Consider the following 15,072-nt stretch of genomic DNA (forward strand, 5'->3'; position numbering starts at 1 on the left):
CTGATGTTAAAGGTTTATGATTATGTATAGTGAATGAGTCTGGATAGGCCATGATAGTACTCATGCCAAGGCTTTGGCCTAGCCTTTGCTTTGACATGAGTGCTGACGTTCCAATTTCTCTCTTATGTAGGTGGGCTTAAATAATGTTCACAGCTGACAGGATAAAGGTGATGTTTTGTTCATGGGATGTATTGTGTTGGAGGACATAGATAAGAGGAAGTTAATCAATACAATAAAATACACAAAACATAATGCTAAAAAGTCCCTATGTTAGGAGAAACAGGAGTAGCGTGACATGAGACAGAATGACATGAAAACAGCGTAGATAGCAAAAGTTTTTTAAATTGAAGCTTGCACATGAGTATTGTACAGGTTATGTAAGACACAATGTTCATCGTTGATTAGAAGAAAGCTAATGAATATGTAATGTGGGAAGATATAAGAAACCAAGCGAACAGGGCCCAAGTTGGAGAATGCTGGACCAGAAACTGAGATGACCATCCTGAAGTGGACAAGAGGCTCCTGATACCAGGGAACTCAGTAACTTGGTCCCCTGCTTGTTCCATTTTATCTGTTTTTATATGATCAGGAATTATAAGGAGCAATTCTGTCTGAAAAATTTATAAATAAAGGCAAAAATTGATTAATCTTAAATTGGGTGGACTCGGGTCAGTTTTCAACCTTACACCTTACAAACAGTTTCATTAAAATTGACTGTAGCTGCAATCCAGAAAGTCCTGCCCATTGTCCTACAGGACTGCTGGTTGCTCACAATCATGTTGCAGCAAGGCTGGAATTTGCTGCCTCTCTCAACAAAAGTCATCACTTGGCTACACTTGCAAGTTAGAGCGCATTAAATCAGCCCTGGGCATCCTAACTCCAGAGGTGTCCACACTGGCAAGGCACTTAATGCGCCTGGACTCCGCGGCTGGAGCACCCCAGTAATCCACCTCCACGAGAAGCATAGAGTTGCTGTGCCTTGGCTGAAACGCCTGGGTGTCAGTGTGGATGATGTGTTGCATTACTGCACTGTGATTGGCCTCCAGAAATGTCCCATAATCCCTTGAAGTCAAGTGGCCAGTCTGATCATTGTTTTGAACTTGGCTGCAGGCATGCGGATATCCCCTTTCAAAGCTCCGTTTCTGACAGCCGGCTGCTTATCTGCTCCCCCAGACAAAGCAAACCATTACTGTGGAATGCTGCTGCTGCAAAGGCAGGTGTTTGTGCATGCGTGTGTGAGAGAGGCGGGAGGGTTGGGGGTGGGGGCTGATATCGGGGTTTTCCCCGCCGCTGTATGAACTAGGGTGACCAGACAGCAAGTGTGAAAAATCAGGAGGGGGGGTGGGGGGTAATAGGAGGCTATATAAGAAAAAGACCCAAAAATCAGGACTGTCCCTATAAAATCGGGACATCTGGACACCTTAGTTTCATGCTGACACACTCTCTGCCCCCCAAACACACTGTCTCTCCCCCCACATACACACAACACACTCCCTGTCACATTCCCCCCCCAACCCATTTGAAAAGCACGTTGCAGCCACTTGCACACTGGGATAGCTACCACAATGCACTGCTCTCTGCCACCGCGCTTGCAGCTGACAGTGTGAACACATGGCAGCGCTTTCCCTGCTGCTGTCTCCGAGGGCTGGTTTAACTCCCGGCGCACTAGATCTGCAAGTGTAGCCATGCCCTAATTTACAGCTTTTCAGCTTTAAGCTTGTGCCATCATTGCTTTGGGTTCCTTTTCTGTTCTCAATCTCGCTCTTTTTTTTTTTTTTATCATCTTGGGAAATCTTAACTTTTTTTAATTGCATGAAATCCAATTTGAGTGAAAAGATCAACAAGAAACTTTCTGAAGAGAAGCAGGCCTACAGCTGCGTCTTTCCTCTCAGTGGAGTTACAGACCATATTAATCACAAAGTTTGCTGACCTTCTCTTTACTACTTGAAGACTGCAAGACAAAATAGCACTTAAAATGCAATTTAAAAAATGCCTGCTGCACAGGGATAAATATTATCACAGGCTTCAATAGAATTAGATGTAACTATTGTCAAGATAATTTCTCTCTCTTTTTCTCCTAAGAACAGCATAAACATCTGTCACTTTTTTCCCCTTCTGATCATGACAAATCCATGTCTCACAGTGTGCTAATATATGGTAACTGTGCCTTTAAATGAAGGGAGATGTGGGGATTTGTCATCAGTGGAGGGCAAACTGGGAGCAGAGGGAGGAAGCACAAGAGCAGATAGAGCAGAATTGGGGGGTATGGAGGGGAGATCTGTACTGAGAGTTGTGAAATAAGATAATGGTCTCTTCATGAACATCAGGGCACAGTATTGGCATCCAGAGCGTGAGGTTGCTGGGTGTCACTTGGTAAGAATGAACAGAAGAACTTTTTCTTATGATACACAGTTATCTTATTTCGTTTTTATTGAATGATTAAGCTAATGTAATGGACTCCCAGCCAACCAGAGACACCAGCAGAGAAAGGGAGGAGAGAAAAGCAGTTGCAATTCACCAACATTTGGAATGAAAACATCATGACCAGGAGCTGTCCCTGACAGATGTTCTTTGCGGGAGCTGTGACTAGCGGAACCCCGGTTCTGCTCTCTGTTTGAACATAAGAATGGGCATACTAGGTGACCAATGGTCCATCTAGCCAAGTATCCTGTCTTCCAACACTGGCCATTGATAGATACTTCAGACGGAGTGAGTTTGGCTGTCATCTCAGTGAGAGGTAGTGTTTCTAGAAGGCATATACTAAGGGTAGAAAAATTTTAAACAACAGTAGATTTGATTTCATTGTATAAACCAAAAATTCTGTTAAATTAAAGGAAAAAAACGCTCTAGAAAATGTCAGCTAGTCCCCTCTTCAAAACATTCTCCGGCTCCGCCAAGTTCCCTTTGGTCTCTCTTTAGTTGACTTGCCTGTACTCTGTCTATGAGATTTCTTTGAATACTCTACCTTTATCCATCCACCTTCATTAACTTTGGTCTCTTCATCATTTTCTTTAGGTTTGCCTTCTGTTTTCAAAGGCATACCTGGTATGGACTTTGGTTGATGGGGATAGTGTGTGTGCTTTTTGTGGTCATATGACTTTGATGGGTTGAATGTTGACTGGGAAGAACTGTACATTTTTCCAGAGCGTCTAGGTGTTGCAGAAGCAGTCTGTGGGCTTTTTCCACTATATCTTCCATTTATGGAGAGTCCAGAGTCACTGATATAACTATTCCTGCTTTTGCCTGCCGATCTGTCCCTTTCTGAAGGGCTATCAGAAGCTGCACTAGAGGTACTACTTCCCTTTGAATTAAGATGTAGTGATGATAGAGTTCTCATCAGTCCATATGGGGTTGGAGATGAACTTCTGGAATGATTTATCGGTGTAATCTGATAGCTAATAGGAATTCGTGTCCGTCTTAGAGCTGCAGCATAGGAGTCTTGGTTGTGAAGATATGGTAAAAATTGTGTCACACTATTAGGACTGTGGGGATGGGAATGCTGGTGTGAAGTGCTTTTTTCCATTTGACGCATTCTTAGAGTGTGCATCCATTCAACATCTATACCTGAAATATAAATGGAAACAAGAGTCACATGGTTTGAATTGCCAAGAAACTGCATTCCCACTTAATAAAGACCTGTGATAAGGACTCAAAATATCTAGAGAGTAATTGCTGCTAAGAATGTAGCAAAATATAATATATCAGTCAAATTATTCCCCTCCCTCGCTGCCTGACAGAAATTAATCCCAGGTATTACAATATTCAATACAATGTTATTTAATGCATCAATTAACTGGTGTATATAGTGTCACCTGTGTGGATGATAGAGGTGAGAAATGGAAAAGACCTATTAAACCATTCAGTCCATCTACCCACCAAAGCAGGTTTGCTTCCTATAGGATGTTTTCTTGTGTTTTATCTAGTCTAGTTTTAAATATCCCCTTTGATCTGTCTTCAGCTACTGCCGTTGGGAAATGATTTCATGGCCTACATTGCAAAGAAGAGACCTGTAAAAGAAGCTTGAAACAAGGAGCCACAATATCATGTGACAGGCCGGCTGTCCACCTGGACCACCAGCAAGTGCGCCGAGGACTACAGTTATGGAGCCAATAAAATACCGAAAGTCACAAAAATGGCCTATATACAGGGAAGGAAATCTGTTCTTTCAGCATGCTGTAGGAGACCAAACCACCCAGCTACTAGGCAGGGTGCTTATACAACTATATAATCATCTGACGCCCAGTATTACTGATGCTTTGGTCCCAAGTCACTCTCTACACTTACACCGACCAAAACGATCACTGGGGTTCACACATAAATTCTATCAAATGAAGTGCATAGGCAGAAGTGATGCAAAACCTGATCTGAATTCATCCACCAACACAAAGACTTCTCGCAGAACTACACCACTGCAATAACAGAAGCAACACCCACCTTCCCGCCCTCCACCCCCCCCCCCAAAAAACACATGAATTCCTCCCCACCTTCTATTCCTTTGCCATCCAGCCATCAATCACAGCTGGCAGAGGTATTCCAAATAAGGAATTGGATAACATAATCCAAACGCTAAGCACCAACCAGCATGAAGAGCCTTCATCCCATTTCACAGAAAAGATCAACCAAGTATGTGAAAGAACTAACTGCAGAAGAAAACTTGAAACAGGACCAGATAGTATTTACTGATATACCACTCCTGATGATGGAGCCCTAGAAGATGTAGCCCTTCTAGGGTCCCCTCATACATGATGAAGCCCTTAAAGAATATTCAAGGCACTACCTGCAAACCAGGTCTATGCCCCTCTTGCAAAGCAAAACCCCCTGCAAACTAGAATAAGCAATGTTTTCTTCAGAGACTCAAACCTGCCAATTTTCCTGTTGTCCTCCAGATCCTCAGATAGCTGGATGAGCAAATTCTCTCCAACTCCTGCCCCTTTTCATCAAAATCACTGACAGAATAGTGGCAACCACATTCCAGTAATGTGACATCTGCCAACATACGGCATGCTGCACAATCAGGCTTCAAACCAGGGCACAGGACAAAGGACTAATAGCACTAAAAGCCATGCTCCTCATTGAAATGGATAGAGACTATATCTCAACATTCATACTTCTTGGCCTTTCTGCAGCTTTGGATGCAGTTGACCGTAGGATGCTGTTGTCCCACTTATGTAACATAGATGGTGCATCACTCCAATGGCTTCCAACAGGGATTGGTGGTGGACAACTGGTCCTCCCCTCAAAGTACCTCACTTGCAGGACCCACAGAAAAAGAGCTTGTCTCGCCTTCTGTTTAATATCTACCTAAGACTGCTTGGAGAGGGGGCAAAATGCTATGGGCTCCCCTGCCAATGCTATACCAGTGACACCCACCTGTATATCTCACTTTGTACCGGCATAACCCATGAGATCACAAGGATGTCCCAATGCCTGAAAGAGATCATCACCTGGACAAAGAGCAGCTGTCTCAAACTCAACCCAAACAGAACTGAAGTCATGTTGGTCAGAAGGGGCAAATACGTTGAAGAAATAGCCTGGACATTGTCCTCGCCATTCCACAGACAAATTGCAGGGGAGAAACTGTCTAACTGGTATGAAGGCCTGGATTCCGATTCAACTCTTCATTAAGCCTATATGAACAAATAGCATCCCTAGTGCCAAATGCCTTCTTCCACCTGCATCTGACTAGGAAACTGCTCTTTCATCCTGGAGGAGGATCTGGCTTCTGTGGACCTGCATTCATCACCTCCAAACTGTACAACGACTTGGTCCTGATTTTCAAAGTCATCAACAGGTCAGAACCACATCTCCATCTAGGACCCGCCAAGACAGTTCTGCACCTGTGGGACAATGCACTTTACAAAGTGCATCAAAGCCAGAAATATTGTTCTCGATTGAGGGGATAACAGCTGTGTAATGAGGTCAGACTAATTCAGAGTCTAACCACCTGTAGGGCATGTTACAAGAAAACTTTTGTAAAAACCTTCCTGCTGCACCCATATCAAAATATAAAACATGGAAAAATAAAATTAGAATGAAGTCAAATTAGATAAACAAAGAAAATACGTAAGATTCCTCAAAATTGATTATGATTATACATATGTTACAAGCAGATCTTTCTACAGCCAAGGAAGGGAGAACAGAAGACTTCATGAGGTCCACTATTGACCTTGCCATGTAGATTTAATTTATTTGGGAAATTTATTAATCTACGTTGATGGATGCTTTAAAAATCAGAAGATAGAGAGAGAGCTAATTTTCAGAAGTTCTTAGCACCCACACCTTGAGTTGAAGCCCTTCTGAAAATCAGGCCTGTTTGTATGAGATGTCATACAATATATATACACAATAAATATACAGGATGAAGCTGAAGTAATTTTGTTCAAAATAGATTTAAATGGATTTATCCTTTAAAAAATGCTAATATTCTAGTAGGAGACCATAGACTTGGCATTTCCAGGCTGCTTAAACTCAACTGAAATGCAAATAGCTATAGCAGAGGATTTCAGATTCCTCCATTTTATTGCTGGTTTTCTGAGGGAAGAATAGCTCTGTCATGAATACGGTCTTTTACTAGAGATGTTACCACAGCATCTGCAATGGGAAATTTCCAGAGGTCTGGTTTTATGCACTGTCCTTTACAGTGTACACACAAACTAAATATCTTTTCTTCTTAGACAGTTAATAGAAAATCATTCCCATTTTGTAGGCTTGGTAAGAGGGGGTGGGGGAAGTCCCCATATATTTGTTTTCCCTTCCTCAGGCTTTAGTTGAATCCTGAGGGATTAAAATCACTTCAATTTTATGTCAAATATATCAAAAGGGAAGTGTCTTTCCTGTCAAGGGCTGATTGTGATGCCTCCATGTCAGACAGCTCTGTCTGCACACAAAGATGAACTCTCCTGAAAAAGACGATGTGAATGGCTTTCCAGGTTTCTTAGCCTTCTCCTGGTAAGTTACAGTTTTAAAGAAACGTGTGCAGTATGAGTATTTGCGCTTTCTAGGCACTGCATATTATATTCAGTCGCCTCTGTTCTTCTCACTAGCCTGTGGATGCAAAACACGGACCTCATATACCTCAGAATAGCAGCCTCAGGACTTTAATTTGGGACTCTGGTTGTTACTATTTTGCAGAAGCACACCTGCTTCCTGGCCTCATGTGGCAAGCAGCCATCTCATAACATCAGGGAAACCACCACTAACTGATCCCCTGAACGAGATGCTCTCTTTGATGCAGCTGAAGTAGTACACTTACTGTTTTTAATGGCTGTTCTGTGTCACTCTTTGCACAAGTGTTGTCAGCTTCCTAGTGGGGACCTCACCTGTTTGTTGCAATGAAACTATTTCTATGCCTTGAATATCTCTGTGGGGCCAGAGCAGGTTTTACCTCTTCCCATTGCTTGATTCAGAGTTAGAAATCCTGATATCTTGGTTCTGACACATTCTGTACGCAGAATAAATATGTAGCCCAGTGAGCGTATGTCTTCCCTGCAGTGTTACTCAGGGTCTGACCTGGGTGTTGCCCTTAAACCTCCCATTAATACAAAAAAAGCCCCTCACCCAAATTTGGTGGTGCTTTAAACCCAGGCTAGCTGGCCTGGCTGGGGGGGAGGGTTAGAGCTCAGGTGCCACGTTCACACAGTGAGGATGCAGGCTTAATCACTTGAGTACTGATAGTCCTCCAGCAACTTCCCACAATTCCCCCCATGCCTAGAACTGTAGACAAGTTGTTCCACAAGTCACTGGGAATGCATCCTACAGCAGCGCAGCTTACTGCACATAACCATGGGAGATGCCTCTTGAAGTCCTAGCAACGCACCTAGGTGAGTGCAGCACCAGCGAGGACACCCTAACTCGGGTCTGGGTTTGCAATGTGACTGCTCACACCTGGGCTAGGTTGAACTGGGTGCTAGTCACCTGAGTTAACTCTGCAATGAAGACAAACCCTTAGGGTTATAAAATGGCAGTGTCGATGTTTGGGCTCAGGCTGAAGTACTGGCTCTGGGTCTCTCTCCCCCACTCTCTCAGGGTCCCAGAGTTCGCCTCCAAACATCTACACTGCAATTTTATAGCCCCGCAGCTCAAGTCCCGTGATCCTCAGTCAGCTGACACAGGCCAGCTGTGAATATTTTATTGCAGTGTAGACATATCCCTACAGACCATACTTTAGGTCCCATCTGCATTGCAAACTAGAGTTGTGTTACAACTGGGTCAGGGGACCACTGTCTTGTAACTAGATTCCTTGTCCTAGATGTGATTGTGGCCTAGGCAGCCCCATTATGCAGACAGAGGTTGTGAGGATGAGGGGCCTGCACCGGACATCCTCAGACTGGCAGCTTTGGAACTACCCTGATCTCTCTGCGGGGTGGGACAAATCTTATGGCTCAGTAGGCATGATATGAAACATAGTAGCAATCCATTATTTTGTTGTTACTCTCATACATTATTTGTATTGCAGTAGTACCCAGAGACCCCGATCAGGACTCCATTGTGTGGGACACAGTACAGCCATATAATAGAAGACAGATTGTGCCCTGAAGAACTTGCAACCTTCATAGTGACAAGATGTAAAGGGGTGTAGAACCAAAGGAAGGGGAGGAGAGGGAGACAAGGGTCACAATAGTGAGAAACAAGGCTGAATTATTAGCAAGGATATAATATGGAGCCAGCATAGTTTATTAACAAGGTGGGACACTATAATGATGCACTAACAGGCCAAATTCTCCAGTCTGTTGCTATCTGCTGTCGGTCTGTCTAATACTATAGTGCTACTAATATTAAACACATAAGCCCATAGTAGAACTGGCAATTTTTAAAAAAAAGTTTGCTATATTTGAATGTTGATGGGCTCCCTTTAGTTTGGGCTCAATTTTGCCTCTAGTTATGTGTGTCTTTATAATAACATGAGTTCTGAGGGCAGATTTTCAGGCAAAACTCCACTGAAGGCAATGGAGTTACAGCAGGGCTGCGTTTGACCATCTGTGTCAAAAGTGCACTCAGCTCTGAAAGAGGTCTGAGCCGTGCAGTGATCTCAGTTTAAAGCCTGTTTAATTTCTCTCATTGAATAAACCACAACAAACATTGTTCATAAAGATTCTGGAACTGAATAATCACAAGTCCACGCTGGCCCAAGAGATCATGTTGAGATGTGTTGGAGATGTGTTGTAATGCAAATTTCCATTCTTCCTCACAGCACTGCTGGCATTTAGTCACTTCTGTGCAGGCTGGATTTACCCTCCAGTGCAGTGTGAGCTACACGCTGAAGCTCTTCATGGCCCTGCACGCAGCTCAGTGTCCAGGGCTCTGATGAACACCCTGCCTCCTCTGCCAGACAGCGAGGCAGAGCAAGAGAATCCAGATCACAGCATTGCTCCTCATACGGAGGCAGAGCAAACCTCACTGGCATTGTGGGAGCTGCCACTGCCTCAGGATGCCCATGAACAGAACAGAGGGAGGCAGAAGGCAAGAGCTGACTGGAGTACTCCTGCCCCCTTGTGTGGTGTGGAGAGAGGAGGCCAGGATAACAGCCACTGAGAACACTCCCTCCACGGAGCCAGGAAGGGGCTGGGGGAAGACTCTCTTCCCCTACAGCTATTGGAAGGAAGAGATGGGAGGAGACACGGGGGGAGGGAGGGGGAAGATCCTCTTGCTCACAGCTGGCTCGTTTCTTTTTTTCCTGGCTAAGAGTCAGTTTGTCAGCATATGGAGGCAGACAGATACATCTTCATCACACATTGATTCAACCAATGTTTGCCAGGTGGTATCAGGGCGTGACACTACAGCTACTGTGCGCTCCCTCTCTAAAGCCATTCAGTGACTATTCATGGATTAAAGTTTGAGGCACACCGCTGAGACACTTTAGAATATGGGCTATATTCTCTCGGGGGGAAATCCTCAGCCCAGCCTGAGTAGCTGGACAGGGTGCTGAAAAGATGCAGTGGGCCGGGGGGAAGACAAGGACAATGACCTCCCACAAGCCGTTGGGTGAAGTTTACTTCAGCCCCACAAGCAGCAATCTGTATCTATAATGTGATCCCACTGCCGAACTGGACTGAAGAATCCTCCCAGTGGTGAATCTCCTGGCCCCACCCCTCCACCCTGAGCATGGAGCCCCTGTCGAGCTGAGCTCTGCCATGGCTGTGCCCTCTGTGCATAGTCCCTGGAATCTACCCTCCTTCCTTGTGCTGTGAAAACATTCATGGCTCCACTATCTGGGGGACCGCCATAGTCCTGGAAGCAATGACTGGACTTGCCCATTGATGCATAGGTCCAACCTCCATTAATGTGCTAAAGAGAAAAGTATGAAACCCAGGGCAAACTACAGGGTTTCTTCATGCTCAAGAAGCTGGGGTGCAAACCTGCAGCACTTTAGTGTGCCATGAAGATACTGCTACTGACCACTAAAGGTCCCACAGAGTGCTCTGATGCACTGCTGTCTCAAACTGGAGTACGTCAAAGCGTTACAGAACTTCTAGTGCCTGGTAGCAGGATTCACACGGCCAGTTAGTGTGCAGCATGCTAGAGCAATGTCGATTTACACCCCTGCTTGCTGAGCACTGACACACTCTGCAGACCAACCTCCTGTTTGGAAAGGCTTGCATAATGGGCTCAGACAGATGGTAAAACTGTATGCATGTGAGAAAGCAACATTCAGACAACTGAAGACTGGATAGGGAACATCTTCAGGAGTACTAACAGGCTATTTAGTTAGGACAAAAGATTGATTTACCTCCCATTACTACTTACAATTAAAACATCAGTGGCGATGTTAAGATAAACTACAAATAAACTATTGTAATGAACTTGCGTGTGGGCGCATGAATGCCCTCTACCTGATAGGATCAGATCTACTCAGCTAGTTTTTTAGGCCCTTTACTACTGATATCTAGCGCAAATTCTTCTTTAACTCAGATGGGAAGAGATGGTGGGTTTTGGAGCAGGATGACCTGAGTTCTGTTCCTGCTGTCTCTGTGAAGCTCCAAGTGGCATGGGGCACAGCATAGTGACAACTTATTGCCATGAATTATTTACAGTCTCAAAGATCCTCTACTTTAGCAACATATACAGAATAATCCCCCTTTAACCAGGTTGGGCCAATCAGCACACGACTACCTAACATTTCAGGTCTCTCTCTCTCACATCCCTCAAAGTTACACTGGCTTGCTATGGCTCTGCTGTGTTATTCCTGCTTACATCCCAGCAGGACATCACAGCTAACACAGATCCCTGCCAAAGCAGTGAGACGGACCTATATTGCTGAAATAGAATTTTAGTTAGTGAGTTTTTGCTAGTCCTTCTTTAAAGGTTTTGCATCTTTCAGCAATAAATTTAATGCCATTCAAACATATTGACTTACTTGAGTTGGACCTGCTTCCTGGCCTGCCTTCCGAGTTTGGGAGGGAGGTCTGGATCATGAGCTGTACTGACTTCACCTCATCCTGAGCTTTCAGTTTACTCCATTGAACTGCATGTATGTGCCTGGTGGTTTTTGGAGCTCTAACATCACCCTATTCAAGAAACAGAACAGATTACGATTTAGGACACAACAAAACAAACTGCCATGCCAGTGACCTTCCAATAACACTCTGAGGGTGTTATCATTTCGTATACATGGTTTCTTTAGTAAAACCCTCTAGCCTGATCTCAGAGATTGTTAGAATCCAGAGGCTTTTGGATAACAGTTTTATGATTCTGCTAAAAATGAATTTCCCTTTCAGTTAATATCCTGTACGAGGGCAAGACTGAAATGCCTTGCTTTTTAACAAATATTTTAATAACTAAATCAAGTTACGCTTCAAGTAAACAGTCCTTTCTGCTAAAAGAGATAGGCAATAGGCAGATATTGTTGCAGGGGTTCCCCTCATGGTAACTTGCCTACAGTAGCAAGCTCTTTAATCCTGCAGTCTGTCCCTGGGACTCCTCTGAGGCACTACCAGCTAAAAGGAACCTGGGGTTAGTCTTCCTGCCAGAGAAAACCACTGTTCTTCACTTCTGAGGCAAGCAAGCTAGGTCCAGAATTTTCCTATCTCTATAGCACTGCTTGAATCCACGCCTCAGGACAGAGCTGGGATTTCAATTATTAGCCTCAGTGTGAAGCATGCTGTTGGTCTTTATAAAACACTTTTTGTAAGTAAGCAAAACCTTTTAATATAAAGTCTAATTTCCATCAGGTTAAACAGTGCTAAATTGTCTCCAGATTTTATTTTATGTTTCTCTCCTCACCTTCTTCCTCCTCCTGTTGTTCCTCAGCTAATTAGCACTTCCCTGACAAGGTAAGAAACACATCTCTTCAACAAACACCAGCAATACTCACCACTGTTTAAATAAAAAAGTTTTCTTACTTGAGGGAGAGAGAGCTGTCCCATCCAGGAGTCTGAACACACAGTCTCTGAAGACATCATTCAGTTTTTCATCAGAACTCGAGATTTTACAATTAATATGCAGCGCTAGACCTTGATTACAGTATGCAGCAAAGTCAAAGTGCCCTGCTACCACCTTTTAATGAAATCATGCTTTAGGTTTTCAACTTGGATAAGTATTTGCCTTACTTTTTCTGTACTTACCTCATATGTAATAATACATTCTACATTCTGATCTTTTGCTATTCCCACAATCCATTTCTCCATTACAAATGGTGGCTGAAAAGGGAAAAATAAACAGAATGTGTGTGTGTGGGGGGGGAAGGATTATTATTTGCCATTTGATTGCTTTATTATTACACCAAAAAGGTTTTTTTAAAAACCTAATTCCCTACAGCTTTTGTCCTTTTTCATGTGGCAAATGCATCCATATTTTCCCTATGTATTAATGGGACATAAAGAAACACAGTTCAAAATTGTTTACTTCCTTGTTTAGTAATTACTAAATTAACAATAAAATGTATTTGCGGAGTACAGTATTCTTAAGCTAACTGCTTTTACAGAGGAAGCAGAAGAAACGCAATGTTTTTGTAGGGACCTTAACATTTTCTTTCATTCTTTTTTAATTTCTTGGCAACAAAGAGGAAATTTTAAAAAACAACAAGAGCAGATACTTAGATTCCTGAAGATATTCTCCTCCAGGTTAAAAGAACATAGAAGTATGCTGAATGTTAAGCTTATACCTGACAATCTCATTTTGTTTAATTTTAATACTGATAACATTTTAACAGAAAAAAACCATGCAAAGCCTTGAGAAATGAAATACAAAGAAATGTGTCTCACAAGAGAAAATGCAAAAACTAACAAATCTTAACACTAATAATAAAGGTTCCAGCATTCAGTGGCCACATAAACACAAGGACAGCATTAGTGTTAGTTCCAGTGGGGGAAATTCTGTGTCATAAGCCTATCATGGTAACACCATATTTTGTTATTTCCTATTATTTTCCCTGTTGAGGGTTTGGATCCAGCAGTTGTTTGTAAGACAAAACAGCCAATGAACATTGAATAAGGAATGTACACAGTTAAAGCCATTCATGAGAGTTTTTCCATCAGGGCATATTAGAGCAGCATTCTAATTGGCAATCAAGATGTTGCATATTTTTTCATTTAGAAATGTATATTGTTACACATTGCCAAGGTATTAGGGTGGGTCACATTAATAAAAAACAATCAATTACAAATGAACTGCAAACAGAGTGCCCTGCCTATCAAAACAACTTCCATCTCCTAGATTAAAATTAGTCAAGTCATTGGCTGGTAAATATTTAGAGGCAAATACTGAAGTCAAGTTAAACTCCCGTCGAGGTGGAGTTGAAGATGCTCAATATTTCACTGACGGTGCTCAATGTGGAATACATCCGACTACCCACTCCATTTCTTTGCCACATTTTCGTAATAAAACAATGGTCACAAGCTGCATTTTATGGTGCCATTAGGGCTTGAGTTACTAAAGTTAACGGACAGGGTTTTTTCCCCCATTACTGTGACTTTTCTATGCATTGGCTGCTAACTACTTTTCTATGACTTTGTGGAATTAAGGTTCTAGACCTTGCACTGAGCTCTGATCTTGGTTGCAAGGGTAGGGTTTAAGACCTTATCACATTTGAGAGCAGAGTTGCATAACGAAGTCAGAGTTTTAAAAAAAATACACATAGCATATGGAAGTTTCAGTAAGTGGAACATTTTCATCACTTGCACTTTTTCTTTCATTTCAACGTGGTAAACAAATAAAGAAAAAATACCATGGAAGTAAAAAGAAAATTTTAAATGATTCCTCTCATATTGCTTTATTGTTAGCCTGGCTTAATGGGGAATATTAACAAATCACTCCCATTATGATACAAATCTTCAAAAATAATGCATTTTATTTAAAAGCTGTCAGGAGACTCAGCTTTTCACAAGCACAAAAATCTCTTGCTGTGGTATTTAATGTCTTTGTTTGAGATCTATGAATTCATGAAGGCTGTAAACCCTACCTTTGTCATTTTTAAAATCTCTACATCAGGTAGGTTAGTGTTGAACGTCACATCTTTTATGTAGGTTATTGCAATTTCATCCCCATCCATCTCCATATACATTTTCCATTTACAGTCCTAGTATTAAAAGAGAGTAATACCATTTTAGAACAAGAAACAAAACAAAAAATGAACAAAATCAGCAAAATCCTCAATGTGTTAAAAACAAAGGTTTGGAATACATTCTTACTGGATTCTTTTCAGGATAAAAGTATCCAAAGTGAATGAACCTTTCCGTTTTCTTGGTAGCACTCCTATTAGTTCACATCCGAGAAACAGTGGTCATTTGGATAGTGTTATAGTTTCTTAAATGATAGAATTTCCTCTGGGAGGCTCAGGGAAGATAGAGCATGTATATTTACACTAACAGGTAAATACTGTTTCAGGAGCAGGCATGGAAGGTTTCCATAAGCAAGCTGAGACAGAATAACAGAGCAGTAGAGAGAAGCTGAGTTATCAGCTTTATTTCCAGTTAATACCAGTGGGCCCAGACGAGTCCTTCTGCGTGAATCCAAGAACAAATGATCAGAGAGTCTAAGAAATGCCACTAAAAAACCTGCTTGAATAAAGGGGCAACAAGTTATTAGAGCCCAGTTATATCAGGTACCAAGCATCCTCCTGTGTGATACTGAGCGCCC

At 42.5% G+C, this 15,072-nt stretch overlaps 1 protein-coding gene across 2 annotated transcripts in view; it reads right to left on the bottom strand.

Annotated features, from left to right (window-relative positions):
• Positions 1-322: 322 nt before the first annotated feature.
• MAP3K20 (mitogen-activated protein kinase kinase kinase 20) overlaps positions 323-15,072 on the bottom strand; it is a 130,236-nt gene continuing 115,486 nt past the window's right edge. For both annotated transcript variants that reach the window (XM_054043675.1, XM_054043673.1), the window contains exons 17-20: positions 14,396-14,512; positions 12,561-12,635; positions 11,354-11,504; positions 323-3,564 (exon numbers count right to left, since the gene is read on the bottom strand). In XM_054043675.1, the coding sequence (XP_053899650.1) occupies positions 2,873-3,564; positions 11,354-11,504; positions 12,561-12,635; positions 14,396-14,512 (1,035 nt within the window). In that variant the 3' untranslated portion in view covers positions 323-2,872. The remainder of the gene's footprint in view (positions 3,565-11,353; positions 11,505-12,560; positions 12,636-14,395; positions 14,513-15,072) is intronic.

Source organism: Malaclemys terrapin, chromosome 11, assembly GCF_027887155.1.
Source record: "Malaclemys terrapin pileata isolate rMalTer1 chromosome 11, rMalTer1.hap1, whole genome shotgun sequence".
NCBI classification, from domain to species: Eukaryota; Metazoa; Chordata; order Testudines; family Emydidae; genus Malaclemys; species Malaclemys terrapin.